Raw genomic sequence first — 23,084 nt, forward strand, 5'->3', positions numbered from 1 at the left:
TGGGGTTAGAGTTCAAGGAGTAGCAACAAACAGATATTGGAATATTAGGCCATACAAATAACTAGAAATAATAGTGTCTATACATAGGTTATATTAAAAAGGTATCCTTTACATTTCTTGAAATTATTCATTCTAACAGAGGAGTCTGATACGCTGAATGGAAAATAGGTTCCACAAATTAAGGGGAAAAAAATAATAAAATAAAAAATATCGTGGAAAGAAGAACCAAAATGTTTTTATTACATCATTTTATGTTTTTAAAAAAAATGCAGTTTCAAACAAAGCAAAAGTAACTGCCTAACAATAGACAAAGAAACCCCAATGTTGCATGACTGTTTTGTTTCCGCTTCTCTCTAGGCAGTGGAAGAAACACAAAAGACAGTATAAAATTAGTAGTGTAGGATCTACATTGTCGTGGTTGCAGGCTTGAAGTTATTTGGCCGGAGGATTGAACTAAATGGCCCATATTTATGAGAAGAATAAACAGAGAAAACAGACAGTAAGTAACTAAATAATTTGTCATATTGGATGTAGCATTGGGGTTTCTTTATCTATTGTTGTATATTTGCGGTCACTCTCCCAGTAGCCCTCCAAATGACAATCAACTATGTACATATATAATGCAATGGGTTTTGAGCTTCTTAAGACTATATATAAGTGCCTAACAAACAAGTAAATACAGGTAAGAGCTTTCCATTATCTCAATGTTGGTGCAACTATGCATAGGATATATAGAAATATTAATGAAATAAGTGTACCCATAAGACTATGCTGGCACTATATATGAAGTCTTTGGAGAAATAATGAGGTGATAAAAAATAAAGTACAAAAATAAGAGGAGAGATTAGGGCCATATTTATCAGGCAAGTCTAAGGCCTCGGTCCCGCTGCGCTCGTTGGCGCGGGCGGCAATGTAGCGAGTTCCCCACCAGCAGGGGAATCCTCGCGAGCCGGTCCCGGTCCCCACTGGCTGCACAGCTGACTACACGCTGTGGCGCGTCAGCCGCTGGAGACACCAGAGAATGGTGTTTCCTAGCGTTGACGCGTGACGTGTGTGGCTGTGAGCCAATGGGGAGGGGAGGCTTCGGGAGGAGGAGAGGCTTCGGGGAGCGGGGAGGAGTGTGGCGTGAAAGCAGGTGAGTGCCTGTCTGTGTGTGTGTCCCTGTCTGTGTGTGTATGTGTGTGCCCGAGTGTGTGAGTGCCTGCCTCTGTCTGTGTGTGTGTGTGTATGAGTGCGTGAGTGCCTGCCTGTGTGTGCGCGCGTGTGTGTATGAGTGCGTGAGTGCCTGCCTGTGTGTGCGCGCGTGTGTGTGTATGAGTGCGTGAGTGCCTGCCTGTGTGTGTGTGTGTGCGCGTGTGTGTGTATGAATGAGTGCCTGCGTGTGTGTGTTTAAACTTACTTTCCAGCTCCAGCCCGAGTCCGTGGAGGGAGAGTAGCGGGTCCCTCCGCTCAAGCCACGCCCCCCCTCCCTGTCAAACCGTCCACCACCCGCCCACCTCCCTACAGACCGCATATCGCGGTCTGTGTATCTCAGCGCACCGCCTGTCAGCAGTGCGGGTGCGCTGACTCTGGGAGCGGGGCCTTAGCCTAAGCCTTATGGCATCAGACAGCCCATTTGAGTAGCATATAAGGTGTCTTATGACCTACTGTAGCACAACTTCATAAACCATAGCCATAAAGAAGAGGATTTCGCCTGACTCCTTTAGTGAGTGACCTCTGAAAGGTTTATTATTATTACTTTCAACATGGATACCATTTACAGCCATTAATTGCTGCCACATTTAATACAATATTAAAAAGGGTGGTTATGAGTCTGTAAATGACCCACTTGCCAAAGACCTCTTAAAACCTACAAATCATTCTTCATTTAGTCCTGCATCTATTAAAACATTAATATCAGTCTGTTTTTCTCTTCCCCATTAGTATCAAAATTGATCTCATGTGAAGTCTATCTGAAGCAATGGCCCTTCTAAAGCTAAAACGAAGACTTTTTTTTTGTACACACATCAGAAATAAGGAGACATTACTAGAAAAGTTTAAATGAAACTTGTAGAAACAAAAATGTATGTCTAATCTATAACAAATGACAAACTAGTTTTTAGCTGAAACAAAAGGATTTCATGTATACTAAAGTAAAGGTCTCAAAAATGTCCTCTTCAATGGAGTTGCGCTTTCATGCTTGTTCATTTAAAGGTGTCACCTCCTACAACATATGGAAACTGGCAGAGACATTTACTGTTAACAGAAAGTGAATCTAAAGAGGACAAAGCTCAGCATGTCAGACAGTGACAATGGGAAAAGCAAGAGGCATATGGAAGGAATAAAAGGCCCTGATGGACATGTTATAAAAGGTGGAAAGCATTGCTCATGGAGTCTCCCAACTTTCCCCCTATGCTATCCTCTGCTGATCTGCTTTCTGTGGATGTTAGACAGGGTTTTAACCACTAAAATAGAGAGCAGACTCTCCCTCTATAAAAAGATGCCCACATCTACAACCCAGTCCCTTAAGAAAGTTATTAAGAAAGACCAGTGTACCTTCGTACGAGGCATCAGTATGGCCAGTAATTAGCAAAAAAGTAATTTACTTGTAGGCCTTTGACTGAGAATATCTTTGTCCACAAGAACTTATTACACACACGTATGTCTAAAATATGAAGCATATATAAAATATGAACCTGTTCCAGTGGGTTAGACTGACTCACAAGAAGTTGGTACTGGGATTTAAACAGGTCTTCTATTCCAGCTCACCGTCATCCCCACCTATTGTCGAATTAAATGTCATTGCAGATGTTTTTAAACATGTGTTAACCCAATAAAAGATCCAACACACAAGAATACTTTACTACATTGATAAAATTATTGGAATACCCAAAATGGAAAAGTTATATTATTTTTATGTAAAAAGGTTCTGGAATAACATTTTTTTTAAATGCAGTGCAGTAAACCATGTTTAAATTGTAATATGTATGTATGTATATCTATTTATATAGCACCATTGCTGTACATAGCACTTCACAGTAGTAATACACGTGACAATCATATAAATAACAAATACCAGATCATGGGAATAAGTGCTTCAGACATAAAATTAACATTTCTAAAGAGGAGTCCCTGGTCCGAAGAGCTTACAATCTAATTGGTAGGTAGGAAGAACGTACAGAGACAGTAGGAGGGCATTCTGGTAAGTGCGTCTGCAGGGGCCAAGCTTTATGTATCATGTGTATAGTATTAGCCATGGTGCTACTCATTAAAAAAGTGTGTCTTCTTACGGTGGGTCTTAAAAGGTGGATAGAGAGGGTGCTAGTCAGGTATTGAGGGGAAGGGCATTCCAGAGGTGTGGGGGCAGTCAGTGAGAAAGGTTTAAGGCGGGAGAGAGCTTTACATACAAAGGAGGTAGAGAGAAGACATCCCTGAGCAGAACGGAAGAGTCGGGATGGGGCATAGCGAGAAATTAGGACTGAGATTTAAGGAGGGGCAGAAGAGTTTATAGCGAGGAGGAGAATTGAGTGCAAGATGCGGGGTTTGATAGGAAGCCAGGAGAGTGATTTCAGCAGGAGAGATGCTGAGACAAATTTAGGAAAGAGTAGAGTGATTCTGGAAGCAGCGTTTAGGATAGATTGTAGGGGAGACAGGTGAGAGTTAGGAAGGCCGGACAGCAGGAGGTTACAGTAATCGAGACAGGAGAGAATGAGGGCCTGAGTCAGAGTTTTAGCAGTCGAGCAACTGAGGAAAGGGCATATATTTGTAATATTGCAGAGGAAAAATCGACAGGTTTTAGATAAGTTTTGAATGTGAGAGGAGAATGTTAGAGAGGAGTCAAGTGTGACCCCTAGGCAATGTGTTTGGGCTACTGGGTGAATGATAGTACTTCCAACAGTAATGTGGAAGGAGGTAGTAGGACCAGGTTTGGGAGGAATTATAAGGAGCTCTGTTTTTGCCATGTTGTTAGTAACGTGAAATATAGTTGGTGGGTGGTCACAGCAACAGGAACTCAGCCGGATACATGAATAAATAAAAACAGCTTTATTGCACTGTAGTGCTGCGCATCACAAAACGGAGAACACCTCTGACGCGTTTCGTTCCGTTCAGGAACTTTATCAAACGGAACGAAACGCGTCAGAGGTGTTCTCCGTTTTGTGATGCGCAGCACTACAGTGCAATAAAGCTGTTTTTATTTATTCATGTATCCGGCTGAGTTCCTGTTGCTGTGACCACCCACCAACTATATTTCACGTTACTGCGACTACCGGTGTGGAGCACGCAAGCTACAAAGCAGAGCTGGGAGCTGACCTTCATGATTCCCCTCCTGATGAGCACATAGAAATCATTTACTACGCCTGCCTAAAGAGATTCAAGATCGCTGAGACGCAGGGCGTCCTTTACTACCATCCGCAGCATAGCTGCCGGCCCTCGGGGATGACGTCACACGCCAGCGTGACACCCGAGGAGACGAGACCAGCCAGGCACAGGCATTGAAGAGACCGGGTCGGGTAAGGGCAGCAGGCGTTTCCAGTGTGAGTACACGAGAGGGGTAGCCTTTGGTTGCCTCTTTTCTTGTCTCGGATTTCCCCTGTGTACTAGCCCCCCACACAGGTTGCACTTTATATCGTTATCTGTCAGAGCCTGGCTGTTGTTCTCCTCCACACAGGATCTTCAAGCCTGCCCAGTAGCTGTTCATTTTCCTCTATACATGTACCAGAGACTACAGAGTCTACACACCACTAATACCAGTCCTGTTGTGGATATTGGGAGCACCGGACACTTGGGGTTCATTCCCACATACTACAAACTGCCATGTTGTTAGGACCACCGATAAGCCCCGCCTCCCTAACGCGGCACGCCACGGTGTCTGCAGTGCGCGTGGACCCCAGACTCCACATGTGCATCAACGGAGGAACGCTACCATGGAAGCGTGCCCCCGGAGCGACGCCACAGCGCCCATGCCCACTGGCGAAATCTCCGTCCCGCGCCGCCTACGCGTTCACGTCGCGCGGTGACCAATACTAAGAGGATCATCAGCTGCCTCTCACCTGAACTCAATCCTTTCTCCTCCTATCGCTAACAGCTATCTGGTGATGTCACTACCTCAGCCTCGTCCTGATTGGTGCTTTTCCCTTTATTTACCTTCCTGCTTCCTGAACACATAGCTGAGCATAAACTAAGGTTTATGTGCTGTGCTCGCTGCTTGAGTCTTGTCTGTTCCTAGTGCCTTGCCTGACCTGTGATTGACCCCTGCTTGTACCCGGACCTGTCTCTTCCCTACCCCTGGACTTTGGCTCGTCTTTGGATTCCTGCTCTCTCCTCTCCCAGACCACGGTTTACGGATATCGACAATTCTTCTCTCTCCAACCCCGGACCACGGCAAGTACCACGACATACCCGAACTCTCCTACACTGACCCGGCTATATGACTGACTATGCACTCTGGACCTGGCTCCGTGGTTGTAGGGCGGCGGTTATTTACATCCCCACTTCAGCCCCGCGGTCTAAGTCCTGTTTGTGGTGAGCGCACGTGACATGTTAATTTTAAGTCGGCGCAGGGTCATCCAGGATGATATTGCAGAGAGACATTCAGAAACTTTGGTCTGTACAGCAGGTGTATGGCCAGGGGTTGAAAAGTAAATGTGTGTCGTCAGCATAGAGGTGTTATTTAAACCCAAGAGATGTGATTAGGTCACCTAGAGAAAGTGCGTACAGAGAAAGAAGAGGTTCCAGGACAGAGCCCTGGGGTACCCCCACAGAGAGATCGATAGAGAAGGAGGTGTTAGCAGAGGAGAAACTGAAAGTACGATGGGAGAGGTAAGAAGAGATCCGAATAGAGCTTTGTTACGAATACCAAGAGTATGGAGAATTTCAAGGAGAAGTGGGTGGTTCACGGTGTAAAATGCTGCAGAGAGGTTGAGTAAAATGAGCAGAGTGTACTGTAATGACCTCTGCCTTTGGTAGCATGGAGGTCATTAGTTATTTTAGTGAGGGCTGTTTCAGTCGAGTGAGCAGTGCGGAAGCCAGATTGTTGAGGGTCTAGGAGAGAGTAGTGTTGAGAAAGTGGAGCAAGGGAGAGAATACAAGAAGTTCAAGGAGTTTAGAGGCAAAAGGCTGGAGGGAGACAGATCGATAGAAAAAAAGGCAGGGTCAAGCTTGCTGTTTTTTTAGTAATGGTAGAACTGTTGCATGTTTGAAGGAGGAGGGAAAGTAGTGGGAGGAGTAGAGTGAGGAGATAAAAATGTGTGTGAGTAGGGATTATAGTAGGAGCAAGAGGTTTTAGGAGAAGGAAGGGAATGGGGTCAAGAGGGCAAGTGGTAGAGGGAGAAGAGGAAATCAGCAGTGACACATGCTCCTCTGAGACCGTGGGGGGGAAAAAGAGTCAAGAAAGGCAGTAGGAGAGTTAGGAAGCAGTGTAGGATGGGAGGAGGAAACAGAGGGGATGTTCTAACGTATGGATTCAACCTTTGCCTTAAAATAGTCAGCAAAGTCCTGAGGTGAGATGGAGGAAGAAGAGGCAGCTAAGGGTGGTTTGAGTAGAGTCAAAAGACAGGGAAGAGTTGGCGTGGACACAAAAAACAGAAAAGATACCCTCATGAATGCACTCAAATAATACAGTGTGAGTTATGATATATAAATTAAAATGCTATTTTATTCAATGTATAATAAAAATTAAATTGTATAGAGGGGCGTGGTAAAAAGATCCATGACCACCCCTAATGACACACCACAAAAAACTTCCACATATAATAATGGGAAATTAATTTAATTTAACCCCTCTAGGATTTAGCTCTGGTAATGGTCAACACAGTACCATGCCAGTTTTTAGATAAAAGTACTGCTTTATTATATACAGTTACTTATGTTTCTAGAGATATGTGGGTATAAGCTAGCGATACTGTAGGGCAATAGATATACTAGTGTTCCCTCAGGTCTTCTTTCCAATCTATTATATGTGGAAGTTTTTTGTGGTGTGTCATTAGGGGGTGGTTTTTACCACGCCCCTCTATACAATTTAATTTTTATTATACATTGAATAAAATAGCATTTTAATTTATATATCATAACTCACACTGTATTATTTGAGTGCATTCATGAGGGTATCTTTTCTGTTTTTTGTGTCTACCTAGCTCTCATCCCTTTTTGCACCAATTATTATTCATTATTATTTTTTATTATTATATCACTATGCACTAATTTGAAGCTGATGCGGGAGCTTTTCCTTTCTCCCCCTGTTCCCCTTGTATAAAGAGTTGGCGTGGGTTAGACTTGTGCATGTTGATTAGGGAAGAAAAGTAGGTTTGCTTAGCCTGAGAGAGGGCAGAGTTGAAACAGGATAGCATTAATTTGTTGTGAAGGAAGTCTGCGAGAGTGTGAGATTTCCTCCAGAGGCGTTCAGAGGAACACAGCATGCGCGTGTGGGAATTTAGCCAGGGTCTGGGGTTAGAAGGGCGAGGATGGTAGAGAGAAAGCAGAGCATGTAGATCAAGAGAGGAGGATAAGGCAGAGTTGTAGTTCCTGACCAGGTTGTCAGGGTCTTTAGCAGAACAGAGAGGGAGGAGCATAAAAGTGGAATCAAAGGCTATAGAGCGCAGGTTTCTGCAGAAACGAGGGGTAAATGGAGAAGGGGAGAAGCGAGAGAGAGAAAATGAGATGAGGTGATGGTCAGAGAGGGGAAAGGGGTACATGGAGAAATCAGAGAGCGAAAAGTTTTTAGTTAAAACCAGGTCTAGGTAGTGGCCATCCTTGTGGGTGCTGGCTGCAGTCCCCTGTTGAAGGCCAAAAGAAGAGGTTAGAGAGAGAAAGCGGAAAGCCCAGGGGAGAGAGGTCATCAATGTGGCAGTTGAAGTCCCCAAGGAGAAGAACAGGGGAGTCTGAGGAGAGAAAGAAAGAGAGCCATGATTCAAAGTGAGAGAGAAAGGCAGAAAGGGGATGAGTAGAGGTAGGTGGGCGATAGATGATAGCCACGTGGACAGAAAAAGGAGAGAAGATCTGGACAGTGTGAACCTCAAAAGGAGGGAAAAGCAAGAGAGGGAGGAATAGGAAGGGTTCGGTAACAGCAGAGAGAGAAGAGGAGCCCCACGCCTCCACCCCTGCCATCAGGGCGCGGAGTTTGGGAGAAAGGCCACCATAAGAGAGGACAGCTTCTAGAGCAGAGTCAGACTGAGTGAGCCAGGTCTCAGTTATAGCAAATAGGAGCAGAGAGTGAGACAAAGAAGTCATGCACATAGAGGAACATGTTAAAAGGGAGCAAGCATTCTAAAGGGCACAGGAGAAAGAGAGAGAGGAGAGAGAGGGGCAGGGGATGGGTATGAGGTTGGAGGGGTTGACACCAGAAGGAGTAGAAGTTGCATTTGGCAGGGGAGGACGAGAGCATGTAGAAATAAGGTAGGGACCAGGATTGGGAGAGAGATCCCCAGAAGCAAGGAGGAGAAGCATGGATAGAAAGAGAATGTGTGAGGATAATTTGTAGGGGTGTGTTTTAGTGCAGGGGGTATAGCTGTGTAGTGACAGAGGGCCCGGGTAAGAAAGTAGTTCATGTGAACTGAGAAGTGGCAAAGAAAGGAGAGATGGAGATATATGAATAGAGTTGGAGACATGAGGCTGGTAGAAAGAAATGCATAATTTGAAACATACAAATTAAAACATACTTTTGCATTCCATGTTAGTAAACAAATCCTGCAGCTCTGCTTCTCTTGTTTCAGATTTAATTCCACATACAAAAATGTTGCAAGTGAACTGCTTGGCCAGCACAGACATGTGGGCAACAGTGAACCCTGGACAAGGGTTAGCCACTATAATGTCATCGTCCATGTTCATTAAAGCTTTTACAGAATGTACTGCGAGACTATGAGATTTCTCCTGTGGATACAAAATAGTGAAAAGCTGGTTGAAAAGAAATACAATTCTGTACAAAAACATGATACTGAACAGATATTTTTGATGTGTGATCTTATTCAGAACAATGGAATGCTGGAGCGTATGGTGGCCAGTACTTTGCACTTGTTACTAGAAGAAAACTGAAGCAAAGTCACTTGTCACTTTTTTGGCTTTTTATATACTCTCTCGATTTCCAAGTCACAATAACCTCCATTCCCAACTCTTAGGAGTGCACACGCACGACAGAGGCGACAGGCTGAGGCGCGCCTGCGATCTGTGGACTCCAGTGTACGAGCGACGGGGAAGCATGGCCGTGACATCATCCGGCTTGGTTCGCCTTGATTGGCTCAATTGCGGCCGTCGCGTGAAAAAGCAAAAACATTTTGGTTCGCTCTAAATCCTGCGCCGTTGCGCAGCATGGCCAGACTGGTGCACTTGCATGCATTTGTTGGCGCTGCACGCGCCATCGCCTGCACTATGTCCAATGCCTTACAATTAATGATGGTGCTTGATCTTTAAATGAAAATTCAGGATGCATGCTGCACACCAAAAAATGAAAAAAACATTGTGCTACAGTTACCGGTGCTCCTGGTCCCAGGAAGACCTATAAAATCAACCAGTGCATCCAGTGAATAGATTTTCCAACTAATTAGAACTTTATTATGTCATAAGAACACACATGTCGGCCTATTGGCCTTTCTCAAGTGAAGAGGCCACTTTTCGCTTGTTCTTTAAATACATTGATATATGAGCAATTCCTACATAAACACAGGGACTGGCCAGTGGGTACAGCATTCTTGGCAGCCTTGGGTGGGAGCTCTCAAAATATAGTAGAGTTGCAGGAAGTTTCCTTAATAAAAGTCTTCATTTCTGAATCTTGACCATATTGAGTTAAATCAAGAAAGTCCATTGTATTCCCACCAAAAAGCAGGGTCAACAACAACTACATTTTATGTTTGATTTTTAATCTGAGGCAGGACATATCAAAAGAAGCCATGTATAAACATTGGACATTACTATATCAGGATACAATCTTTAAGGTCCTTTCTATAGCTCCATCAAGGGTTATTTTTAGACATACGGCTACAGTTAAAGATAACTTGGTACACTAGATTTAAAACTAAAATTGAGGGTACTTGGCTTGATAGGAAACTGTTGTGTCAAATGTAATCTGTGCAAGTTCATATCAGGCCATTCACATAATAAAGCTGAAGTCAAGCACACCAAGATAAATGATAAGTCAACTAAGCCTAATGATTTAAGATTCAAAATAGCATCCAACGTTTTGGTGCATACGCACACCTTCATCAGGTTAACGTATTATTATGCACCGAAACGCTAAAGTAATTAAGGGGTTAGTGGTGTTTTAATGGGGTGGGTGAAGGGTGTACTGTAGTTGACCCGGGGAGGGTGGTTAGGCTTCCCGGGAGGGTTGCAGGAGGGGTAAACCCCTTCATTACCTTAGCGGTAATTACAACTTTTATTTACTATATGCTGGCTGGGTAATGGTTTGATTTTTAATGGGCAAATGCGCGATTATCCAGCTCTGGATCATAGGGGGCTTTTGGCCATTACTGTACTGTATGTGTTGGGTGGGGATGGGGGGGTTGTTGAGGGTAGAGGGGATGGGTGGTAGTGTGCCCATTCACTGCTATTGGGGTTGTGCTGTCATTGGGGGCATAGGTAACTACAGTGGTAATCATTGGGTGTATTGGCTAGTATTTTTTGTTATATTGTATTTTAATGTTCATTGGGAGTAGAGGGGGTGGGTGGTTAGGCTTCTCCGGTGGGTAGCGGGAGAGGCTAACCCCTTCATTACCTTAGAGGTAGTAACTGCTACGGTAATGAAGGGGTTATCCCCTCCCACAACCTTCCCAGTAGAGCTAACCACCCACCCTGGGGAAACTACCCCCTTCAACCACCCCCTCTACACCCAACAAATCAAGTACTTTGTTTTAACCCCTTCATTACCATAGCAGCTAATGAAGCAGCTTTTATTTTAATAACATATTATTGAAGCAGGTCATCTCCGGAGAGAAACCACATTAATTTCAGCCCCTGGGATCCCGCGCTTCCTGTGTTACAGGCAGCAGTATGGGGTGCTGGCATGTTTAATTCTTTAGAAGACACGAGATCCAGGGGGAGCATGGGGAAGAAACAAACAAATCTAAGTGCAGCAGAATGGTAATGGGTTAAATGTAAGTTTCCACAATCTTGGCTCTTTCAAAATAACTACTTACAAGATGTAAGAGTCATAAACAGCAAGGTTGACTACTAGTCAGTGGAGAGTATGCGCAGTAGTGGTCATCAGGGTGGTTCTGGTACTCAGGAGGTTAAGTTCCACAATGCAAAAGAGAGAACAAAAACTGGCATAGCACAGATCAACCAAGATATAAAAAAGTTTATCTGACGTCCTGTGAGTGTCTCTCGGGTTTTACCCAACCGGATTGGCGCTCCTGTTTTTGTCCTTATCTTTTAATCCATCTAGTTATATTAAACTAATTTTATTATAGCTTTGCTATTGTTTTTGTTAGTCATGTTGGTGTTTGCTTGTCCTGATTGTCCTGTTTGTATTGTTGGTAAGTCCTGTGAGTCTTTATTTGTGTAATGTTATAGCTGTGTTGCACTAAATATATTTTTCTTTCATTACATGTTCCAAACCATTCGAATGAGGTTGCATCTGGTCATCACGAAATCAACAGTTTGCTGATCATTCCGAAATTTGAACTATCTCCATTGGATAAAGAAATCAACCTAATTGGACTTATTAGGCACCGGTATCCCTTTATTGTTTTATCTAAATATAAGTAATACACTCACAATATGAATGATAAAAACGGGCATGTCACACTTGATAAGTGTATGTGAGGATATCAGCAGCCAGCTGGCTCACCATCCCGCAGCTCTCGATACTCGTCTGTCTCTGCCTCTGCTTCAGTGCGTCGTCGCACGGCTCAGCGTCTGACGTCAGATCCGGCTTCCTCAGTATGGTGGGGGCTGGCCTCCAATGACTCCTCTCCAGACAGCTCCGTGCAGAACACTCCCACTCTACGCGTTTCGCTACGTGAATCACGTTGGCTTTGTCAGGAGCTCCTGACAAAGGGTGGTCGTGTTGTGACCGGTAGTGTTGTGACCTCCCTCCCTCTCCCCCTCCCTCCTCCCCCCCCCCTCTCTCTCTCCCTTCTCCCCCCTTCTCTCTCTCCCTTCACCCCCCCCCCCTTTCTCTCTCCCTTCTCCCCACCCTCTCTCTCTCCCTTATCCCCCTTCTCCCCCCCTCTCTCTCTCCCTTCTCCCCCCCCTCTCTCTCCCTTCTCCCCCCCCTCTCTCACTCTCTCCCTTCTCCCCCCACTCTCTCTCCCTTCTCCCCCCACTCTCTCTCCTCCCCCCACTCTCTCCCTTCTCCCCCCCCTCTCCCTTCTCCCCCCCTCTCTCTCCCTTCTCCCCCCACACCACTCCATTTGCCCCCCCCTTCCTTTTGCCGCCCCCACCTGTCCGTTTGCCCCCCCCTCTGTCCGTTTGCCCCCCCCTCTGTCTGTTTGCCCCCCCTGTCTGTTTGCCCCCCCTCTGTCTGTTTGCCCCCCCTCTGTCTGTTTGCCCCCCCTCTCAGTCCGTTTGCCCCCCCCTTCTCAGTCCGTTTGCCCCCCTCCTTTCCACTTCTCTCTGCTGAATTCAGTGTCAGTGTGTGTGACAGGAGTAGAACACGCCCCCTCTCTTCCCATTTGTCAGAGCATGGTCATGTGACCCTGCTCTCAGGACCAAAGTATCTCTCCCCAAGCAGAACGCTTGGGAGAGCGTGTGTGCACGCGCATGAGCACAGCGGGAGAGGGGGATGTGCTGATCTATATTGCAGAAGGTAAGCGCGCCAAGCGCATAGCGAGCTCAGCGCCAGCGGGGACTCAGCCTAAGGCCTGGGACATAGTAAGCACTTAGGTGCTGCTGCTCGCTCTTGCTTGCTGCCACTCGCTCTACCAGGAGCTTTTTGCTGTCCTGGCAGAGGAGACAGCAAGCGCGCTTGGCAGGCGGGTATCACTGTGTGTGTGTGTGTCACTTGGTAGCTGTCAGTGTGTGTGTGTATGTCACTTGGTAGCTGTCAGTGTGTGTGTGTGTGTGTCACTTTGAAGTGGTGTGTGTGTGTGTGTGTGTGTGTGTGTGTGTGTGTGTGTGTGTGTGTGTGTGTGTGTGTGTGTGTGTGTGTGTGTGTGTGTGTGTGTGTGTGTGTGTGTGTGTGTGTGTGTGTGTGTGTAAATTATATAATATTTTAAAAATTAATAAAAAATAAAAATTTGTGCGAATAAATTATTTATTAACATTGTGCAACTTTGATAAATATATACACACACCACACACACCACACACACAAAAAAATAGCATTTACAGAAATCTTTACCTGAAACTATTTAATCCAAAACATTTTCAGCCAGAGTTGATCTTACATTAAAATACTGGCAGTATCCAAAGCATTAAAAATATAAACAAGTGATAGTTATTTTTTCGGGTCAGTTCCGGTGCGGTTTCCACTTGTCGGCCAGCAGAGTCAGACAGGCAAGTAGCCAATCAGAAGGCAGAAAGTGCAGGATGCGGGCCCCAGAGAGACGAAGGCGGCCAGAACAAAGTATCACCAAGAAGAGAAGAGTCCGGTAGCTGGCCATAAACCTGAGGCGGACGCGAGGGGTGGGGGGCTCGGCAGGGCGGTGTGAGGTAGTGGGGCTTATGGTGTGTGGGGGCAGCGCTGATCAGATGGTACCGGGAGAAACACACACACACACACACACCTCTGCTGGTCTGGTGGCTCTGTAGTAATGCCGGACCAGCTGCAGCCCTATTGGATGACCGCTCCTCCGCTTCCCCGAGCGGCAAATTTCAAACTTGCCTGTCTCGGGGAAGTTTCTCAGCCTCCGCACGCATCAGCAAGCATGCGGAGGGAGCAACTATAGCCGCGCTGATTACAGATGCAGGGGCTTTGTGCATCTGTTCTGTTAGCGACGCTGAGTTCACTATGTCCTGGGCCTATGGCTGCGTTCACGCTGCCGCTGAGCGTGCTTGGCACGTTAACTTCAGTGAATGTGAATCTGCACGGCCACGCTCACGCGGAACGCACGCTCTCCGAAGCTCGGTGCTTGGGGAGACAAAGAAAATTGATTTTAAAGTGCACTCAGCAACAGGCAATGCACACAGCACATAGCCACAGACACACATTACACACAGAAATAGCTCCGCAAATGTATGCAGGACAGCCTGCGCTCATGCTTGGAGAGTTGGTGACATCACCGCATTTAAGCATAAGCGCGCTCAGCAGCAGCGTGGCCGCAGCCTAAAAGGTGCAATGTCAGAGCTGTACTGGACTGGTTAATTTGACTTGTAAATTATATAAAAGGCTAGAGGTTTTTGTTCACACAGCATAAACTTTTTACTGTTTCCTCAGACAATACATGGGCTTTACAACCTGAGCAATCTATGTCTTTATGGCTGTTTCCATGGCAATTTATTGTACTCCTACACTATCTGGGCTCATGCAGCACTCAAACTGAAAGTGTTGAGAAAAGGCCACAATATTTCATGTACACACTGTCCTGCAAGGATTAAAATATCAAGCAACCAAACTGGGAAGATTCTGTTTCCCCTGATAAACAACCTGACAAATTAGAACATGTTGCCACGCAACCCTTTCACTGATGCAATGATATTGTCTCTTAGCATTAGGAAATCTTCCAAGCCTGCAGAGAGTGGACAATAGTGCTATAAATCACAGGCACTGCTTTCAGGCTGTCTACAGCTTTAAATGTTTTGTTTCCTAAATCAGAAAACAAAAAGTTTCCAACACTCAGCCACGGTCTAGTAAGCGAGATGGAATAAGAGGACATTATGTTAGACTAAGTGGCCTGCTAATGGCCATACTGTGGTAAATCTTTACATCAAGTGTGAACAAGAACCTGTGCTCTGTAAAGATATTACTAATGATAGTTAAGTGCCTATCATTTCAATGGCTAGCACACTTATCATAAGCGTCCATTCAGTAATTACAAGTCAACATTTTTTGTCAAAATTGGTATATCGTTTTTTATTTTACAAAATAATGTATGAGATTTAATAACAAATTGATATTGTATTTTCTTCTTCTGATAAATCCGATACAATTTCCTGCAACTAAATTGTGCCAGTATAGCACCAGGACAAAACTTAGATGCATGGCCCATTTAATGTTTCCGATTTATTTGTGTGTTCAATCATACTTAACATATTCGTTATTTTTTATGGTGTTTTTTTTTTTTTTTTTTAAGTTCAACTTTCTAGCATATAACTTTGGGGAGTGTAAATACAGAACACTCTGGTATCTGGTATGGCTGACCCAACCTGTTACTTTAAGAAAGCCACAATTTCTTTGAATCTTACATTGTGGTTTTGATTTTCCTCTTCTCTAATTCCTATTGCTACATAAAGAGGCAGAACTAGGTGGCAATTTCCACCATCTACGCGCTTCCCCAACCCCACCAATTTATAGAACCACGGCAACACCGGACCCCAGGTTGCTGAGTGGGAGGTGGGAAGTGTCCTATGCCCCCACTTTCACACACTCCACCTCTCCTCCCACCCATCCTCCTTTGATGTTGCAGTAATGACGCTGGTGCTGTTTTTGGTCGTGGTGACTGACAGGTTGTCACTGCAGCAGCACAAGCACCTGGGGGAATTTCTGTGACCTGTATCAGGCAGCACCCTGCTCGCTCGCACACCCCTAGTTCAGCCTCTGCAGACCTCATAATTTGCACACTATACTGTACTGTAGTATGTATGTAGTATTATCTGTTACATACACACCATGAAGTAGATATGTACTGTAGAAAGGTGTGCTTACCTGTAATAAAAGTTTATAACCAATGAAAATTTCCAAGTTGTTGAGTTCATCTTTAAGATGTGGAGGAAAAACAAGTAAATCTTGACAATGTGTGTCCATGCAATAAGTATACTCATCCAAATATGAGGGAGAGTTGACCTTCGTGAATCCTTCTTTCTTCAATGTATGAAAAATGTCTGTGAGGCTATTAAAAGAAAGAATTGCGATACATAGGAGTACATTTTAAAAAGAGATAACCTAAAACAAACTGGACATTGCTTATCAAACAGACCTAGATTAAAGCACTACCCAAAGGATTAAACATGCTAGATTGTGTAATAACACATTCATTTATAAAATGGTTTACCAGGAAATAATACATTTAGAGTTACCTCTCGTTTTCAAGTATGTCCTGGGCATAGAGTTACGACGACAACTACATGGTTACATTAAATGAACAGGGTTATATATTATATATAAAGACATTGCATGAACAGTTAAAGATAATATATCTTATAGGCACATGGAACAGTTACAGACCAGATAAAAATGTGGCACAGCTTTAGTTGTGAAAAAACTTGGTGGCAGCTTTGAGTTTCCCCGGTATATTGTTCCAATTGTGAGGTGTACGGTAAGAAAAGGAGAAGCGGACGTATTCTGTTGAACCTTGGGATCGTGAACAGTCTTTTGGAGTCAGATCTCAGGTGCTAAGTGCTGCGTGTAGTAGGGGTGAGGAGCTTATAGTGCTGAGCTGCAGTTCTAGTAATATTTAATGTAAGAATAGTTTCATGAAGCACCTTTACACAAAATGTTTGTATTGGGTTACAGAGCATTCATGATGGGTAAATACATTTGGGCCAAAATATATTTTTTGTCCCTGTTCTTTAAATAGATTAAGCTTTATATACTGGTTAATGTTGAATTATAGGCTAAAACTGTTATAAATTCCGGGCATTACTGAAACCCCTGCTCTCTGGTTAAAATGCCGGGCATTATCCAATCAATCAGTAATGGCCAGGGATTTTTGGCACCCTGCCAAGTTTTTCAGCCAATCAGCTTTCAGCTCTCATTCACAAAAAGAGTGAGAACAGCACTTAGACAGGGGAGGTGATTGGACAGGAGGGAGCAGCAAGGCACAGACTCCTCCCCCACTCTGCCTGCAGAGAGCTACGCACAGGAGAGTGAGGGGAAAGGTCTGTGTGTCTGTTGTGTGTAAAGGGGGCCAGCAGAGTGTTTTATTGGTGTGTGTGTCTTCTGTTGGTGTGCGTTTGGTGGGTGTAGAGGGAGCAGCAGAGTGTTTTGTTGGTGTGTGTCTGCTGTGTGTGTTTTGTGGGTGGAGGAGGGGTGCAGAGTGCTCTGTGTGTGTGTGTCTGCAGTGTGTGGGTTTACAGGGGGCTGCAGTGGGTGTAGAGGGGGATGCTGGTGTGTGTTTTGTGGCTGTAGAGGGGGCAGCAATCTGTTTTTTTTGTTGGTGTGTGTATGCAGTGTGTGTTGTGGGTGTAGAGGGTGGAGGAGGGCTGCAGTGTGTTTTGGTGTGTTTGTGTGTGTGTGTCAGTGGGTGTAGAGGGTGGAGGAGGGCTGCAGTGTGTTTTGGTGTGTGTGTGTGTGTGTGTCTGCAGTTTTGTGGATTTACAGGGGGCAGCAGTGTGCGTTTGTGGGTGTAGAGGGGGGCTGCGGTGTGTTGTGTGTGTTTTGTGAGGGTGGAGGAGGGCTGCAGTGTGGTTTGTGAGTGTAGATGAGGGGGGACTGCAGAGTGTGTTTGTGTATATTGAGCAGGCCTGCACAACTCAGAGTGCAAAGGGCCAAACTGCTCCAAGGAAAAAAAAAATTGGGCCGCACGGGTAAAATCATCATCACCATCATCATCATCATCGTCGTCTCTCCTCCAGCACCTCTCATCATCATCCTGCACCTCCCATCACTCTCCACCCCTGCACCTCCCATCACTCTCCCCCTGCACCTCCCAACACTCTCCCCCCCCCTGAACCTCCCATCATTCTCCCCCCCCTGAACCTCCCATCACTCCCCCCCCCTGCACCTCCCATCACTCTTCCCCAAGTCAGCATCCCCCACCAAAGTCAGCATCCAGCATCCACCCCCAAATCAGCATCCAGCATCCCCCCCCAAGTCAGCACCCAGCATCCCCCCCCAAGTCAGCATCCAGCATCCCCCCCAAGTCAGCATCCAGCACCCCCCCAAGTCAGCATCCCTCCCCCCCAAGTCAGCATCCCCCCCACAAGTCAGCACCCAGCAGCCCCCCTGAAATCAGCATCCAGCACCCCCCCCAGTCAGCATCCAGCATCCCCCCAAGTCAGCATCCAGCATCCCCCCCCAAGTCAGCATCCCGCAGCCCCCCGCATGAATGACCCCCCCACCCCATGCCTACCAGATGATGTTGGCAGCGGTAGCAGAGGTGGCGTCGACTGCCACAGATTCATTGGCGGCGGCAGCAACAGAAGAAGAGGAGAGGAGGTGGTGGTGGATGACGGCGATGGCGGCATCTAAAACTCATTTAAAATTGGTGCCGAGGTGAAGCAGGGGGAAGCGCGCTCTAGTAGCAGACCCGGAAGTTCCGGGTCGCGCTACTGCTGGAGCGCGTTCCCCTGCTGGAGCCGGGAAGGGGGGTTAGGGGGATTAGGGGAAGCGAGCGCGTTTGCTGGTGCGCGCTCCTAGAGGGAACGCCACAGACACATAATGCGGCCGCGAGAGTTTACCAGGGAAGGAGGGGGGTTGAAGGGGGGCCGTCGCGGGCCGCACGGGGTGCCCCTGCGGGCCGCATGTTGTGCAGCCCTGATATAGAGGGTGTGTGTGTGTGTGTGTGTGTGTGTGTGTGTGTGTGTGTGTGTGTGTAGGGGGCTGTGTGTGTGTGTGTGTGTAGGGGGCTGTGTGTGTGTGTGTGTGTGTATGTACAATTTCCTTTTAATAAACTTGCGGTAAAAGCATAAGAATGTAGACAATCATGCTGATAAAATCAATATGACTGCAAAAGTGTATCTTTTTTATGAAAAATAAAACAAAAAAAACTACATTTAGCCTATTATAGTAATAATCCCCTCAGAACAGAGGCGAAGCCGAGGGACTTTAACCTAGCCAGGGCATTACTGGCCAGTAATGCCCTGTTTTTCGGGGTTTAATACTTAAATACATAACCTTTTAGACTCATCCAACGCGCTAGTCCCCAAGAAACTCAGTACTAGAGTGTGTACATTGATTTAGATACTTCTTTTCAGATGTTTGGAAGTTCTAGACAGGAAGGTCTTTGTGACTAAATTAAATTCTTATCTTGGTATTTGGAAATAAAAAAAATAAAAAAAGTGCAATAGCGCTCTGTAGATTTCCAAATGCTTGCCAATATTAAAAATTAACTGTTTAATATGTTGTAAGATTTTGAGCATCATGCCAATTAGATTAAGTACTGTACAGTAGGTCTCTAAATTCCTCCAACAAGGACACCACAAAGTACTAGTATTGCTTTAACTTAACAAGTCACAATTGCCCAATAATTGGTTAGCACCATTGACAATTCTTCCTTATCCGTTCCCCATTTATCCGGACCCATAAGCACACTGTCTTGATCCACAACTGAAATCCTTCATAAATTCTTCCATACATATTGACATACTTCCAAATCTATGCTTCCTATTGTAATTAAGTTGTTTTGATGCAATATACAGCATCACGTGCAGTCAAGCGGTGACATGTACAGTAGGAATTGTAGGGGAGCAACGGCCAAATATGGAAAGTTTTAGTACATATTGAGAGTTTCATCTATTGTAGTTTGACTTAAAATGAAAATGTAAGCAGCAACACCCACCAGAAGCCTATATGAATGTAACTCACAATGTTATCATCTTGCGACCTTAGGATGTACTCGTCATTTTCGTTTTTTTTGTTTTTTTTTAATCTGGTAACCTCAGATACGCGAGACAATCATGGTAACTTTTAGGCTAAACTGAGCGGTGGGAGAACTCCATTTGAACTTCCTAGATGCTTAATATTTCAAACGTAAATCAGAGTGGACAGCGGCTTTAATTACCATTTGAGTCAACAGGCCTACTGTACAGAAACACCGATTCAATTTGATCACTCATATAATTTGTAGCCGTTTGTGAATTGGAGACTAGTTTCTCTATTTGGCGTAAATATTATAATACGAGCGGTGTATGTCCAGATCATGACTAGAATGAAGGCTTGACCTCTTCTGCAATAAAGAATGTTGACTTTGGACCTGCCCATTAATACGAGGATAAGAGAGTACCTGCAGCACTCAAACAGCTGCGACACCAATAGTGGGCAAACAAAAAACAATTTAATGTAAAGAGGGCAAACAAATATCTAACAAAGCATATTGCACAGGGCACTATCAAGATGCAACTACCCAAACAAATACTACCCGAGAGGGGTAAACCCATGAGGAAGGGGGGCAAGGAAGACCAACAACACACTGATCTACACACTACAAATATCACAATAAAGTTTAAAAAAGGTGCTACACTGCCAAAAAGGCAACACAAGAAAAAAGTAACACAATACAAAAATCAAGAGGGGCGGCTACGTCTCAGGCTCTTAGCCCTTCTTGGCCCATTCCCACATAAGAGTGGTAGTTCCCTTCAGGAGGAATAAAGGAGTCCCGTGGCTACAATACAACCTGTGAGAGTGCAGCTCAACCCCGTTATAACGCGATCCGTTACAACGCGAATCCGCTTATAACGTGATGCAAGCGTGGCTCCCAATTTTCATATTTATGAATACTTGACAACACAATTATTGGTATCTTAAATACTATATTGGACAATGTATACAATTGTACATTATTTCTAACGTGATCCGCTTATAAAGCGATGTGATTCTTTGGACCCCAAGCACAGCGTTATAAGGGGGTTGAGCTGTACTTAGTTTTTTGGAAGGTGATGTAGAAAAAATCTAAAGATAATCTTATCTGCTGCTCTGCAACTCATCACCCCAGCATGCAAGAGGAGTGTATACCTTCCTACAAACTAAGTACTCACAGGTTACATTGTAGCCACAGGACTCCTTTTTTCCTCCTGAAGGGCAGTACCACTCATGCATTTACCAATGATTCAAGGTTTAATGTAGTTCAAATCAACATTTCAGCCCAGGCAGTGCCTTTACAAATGAATTGGTGATTGGACTACATTAAATCTTGAAGCATTGGTGAGTGCTTGTTATTCTTGGACTATTAGTAAATATTGCTATATAATGCACAGGCAGGGACGTTGCAGCTGTGGTTATGAGCTTCTCTCCACCAGTCAGCTTGTAAATGCCAACACACGGATTAATACTGTCCCATTCCTCTCCTTATTGAAAGTGAAGACAGCACGACGCAGCACCGGAACAAAAATAGACTGGAGAGAGGGTAACTACAAAAATAAGCTTTATTCCCTCATCGGAGCGGAGCCAGGCTCCGTTTTTATGCCGGTCACTTGGTCAGACGAGTGAATAAAGCTTATTTTTGTAGTTACCCTCTCTTCAGTCTATTTCTGTTCCGGTGCTGGGTCGCGCTTTCTTCACTTCCAATACAGCATACATGGCGAGCAGCACACCGACGGCTCCCTGCAGCAAAACACGAGACCAGGATTGGATTTATTCACCCTGCAGAACTGTGAGTCTCTTCTTATCATCAAGGATACCGTCTAGGATATAGGGGGACTGAAGTCTACAGTTATGGACTAAAAGTTATTTAGGTGTATCTCTATGTGATTATTTGTAGCTGATTTGTAGCTGATTTGTGAAGGCTCTCAAATAGAGCAGAACCAGCCAGGCACCAACTTTTCTGTACATACTGAAACTGTAACCCCAAGACTGACAATCTACACAATTTCTATGTGGAGCTGGCAGGGATACCTTTATATTAAGGCATATAAAAGTGTAAAGGAATGGACATTGTTTCTTGACTGTATGAACATTGTCCCAACAAAACTGTTATGGTCTTCTTTTGAAGCCCCAGGTTTGGTCTTTAGAACTTTTTTCTTCCGTTCCTCTCCTTACACTGGAATCTAATTATTAGAACGGTCGATAGCCAGCTAAGGGACTGGGAAGAAGCTACAATCCACGTCAGTAACATCACCACTCCGCCTGTACTGGGAAGAGAGGATAGCGTGGGCTGCAGGGGTGGTCAGAGTTTAAAGGGACGCAAGTACAGACACTGGCCCTAAGGCTGCCTGTTGCCAACCAATGTTTTGTTTGTTTTAAAAGATATTAGGATTGCATCCCAAAAAACAAGAACAAGTGTTAAAAATCTAAAAGTATGTGATTGAAGGTTTAAAAAAAAAAAAAAAAGAGCTTAGTCAGTAAAGAAGAGGGGACAAAACATTTTTAGGTATAGAAGGGAAAGGAGGAAAACAAAAAGAAGGAATAGAAAAGTCCTATAATGAGGGAGACAAACGCATAGCAGATCATCTTAATCATTTTTGTTTTCACAGCTGAAAGTGAAGGGGAGGGACCACAACTGGGTAATAGGAATTTTCCAGACCCATTAGGTACCACATTTGACAGCCTTATACCTTTCAGGGTGAAATTACTGATACGATATTTGTAAAAATTATATCTTCTTGTATTTGACCTGATTAGGGTCGTGTATATTTGTCTTTAACAGGTTTATACCCGGCACGAATCTCAATTGTTACTCAGTAAGTACAGAATAGTGTGCTTTCCCATCATCCTTGTTGAGGGATGTAAATGATCAACTTAGAAGTTGGACTATCCAGATAACCAGAACATCTTTGGGTACCTGTAAAGCCTCACTGTCATTTTGATACAAACAGCTGAGAATACTGTAGTTCGTTCCTGAACAAACAGAATACATATCTTGAATTGTGTGGTTGCCACTTAAGCCATGAGTAACGTTTTAAGACGCAGATCTGCATTCCCAGAAATAAAATGTTATTTTAGTAACCGGGTTTACTTCCTGGTTGCCATATGTAAGGAATCCGCACCTCAGTTTGCTGTTTGCCTTGTCTTGCAGACCTGTGCAGTCCTGGAACACTTCCCCTGATATTTACTGCAGCCTGGATTCACTCTCTGAAGCAATACTGCCACACTCCCCTTCTGCTATTGGTTCACTGACCTTTAAGTACTGCTTTCCCACAATGCTCCCTGCCGAGCATAGTCCTTTCTGGATGTCACTAACTGTTCTGCCACAAGCCACTGGCTTGTTATCCTGGTTTCCTGAGACCGGCTGCTATTGTCATGCAGTGGTCTGTTCCTGTCTCCTGTGCTGAAGCTGAGTACTCTCCTTGTTGACTTCAGTTCCTTGTTTCCTGAGACCGGCTGCTATTGTCACGCAGCGGTCTATTCCTGTCTCCTGTGCTGTGTTTTCTTCAGCTTCCTGGTTCCTGGGGCCTGCTGCTCATTCTCTATTGCAGAGGCCGTG

The 23,084-nt window shown here is 44.9% G+C and overlaps 1 protein-coding gene across 8 annotated transcripts in view; it reads right to left on the reverse strand.

Annotated features, from left to right (window-relative positions):
• NSUN7 (NOP2/Sun RNA methyltransferase family member 7) overlaps nt 1-23,084 on the reverse strand; it is a 149,290-nt gene that overhangs the window by 43,370 nt on the left and 82,836 nt on the right. For all 8 annotated transcript variants that reach the window (XR_012787615.1, XM_075567520.1, XM_075567510.1 and 5 more), the window contains 2 exons: nt 15,713-15,896; nt 8,634-8,844 (listed from right to left, as the gene is read on the reverse strand). Coding sequence is in view for 7 of the 8 variants with exons in the window: in XM_075567520.1 (XP_075423635.1) it covers nt 8,634-8,844; nt 15,713-15,896 (395 nt within the window). In the remaining variant the exon portion in view is untranslated. The remainder of the gene's footprint in view (nt 1-8,633; nt 8,845-15,712; nt 15,897-23,084) is intronic.

Source organism: Ascaphus truei, chromosome 1 (assembly GCF_040206685.1).
Source record: "Ascaphus truei isolate aAscTru1 chromosome 1, aAscTru1.hap1, whole genome shotgun sequence".
NCBI lineage: Eukaryota > Metazoa > Chordata > Amphibia > Anura > Ascaphidae > Ascaphus > Ascaphus truei.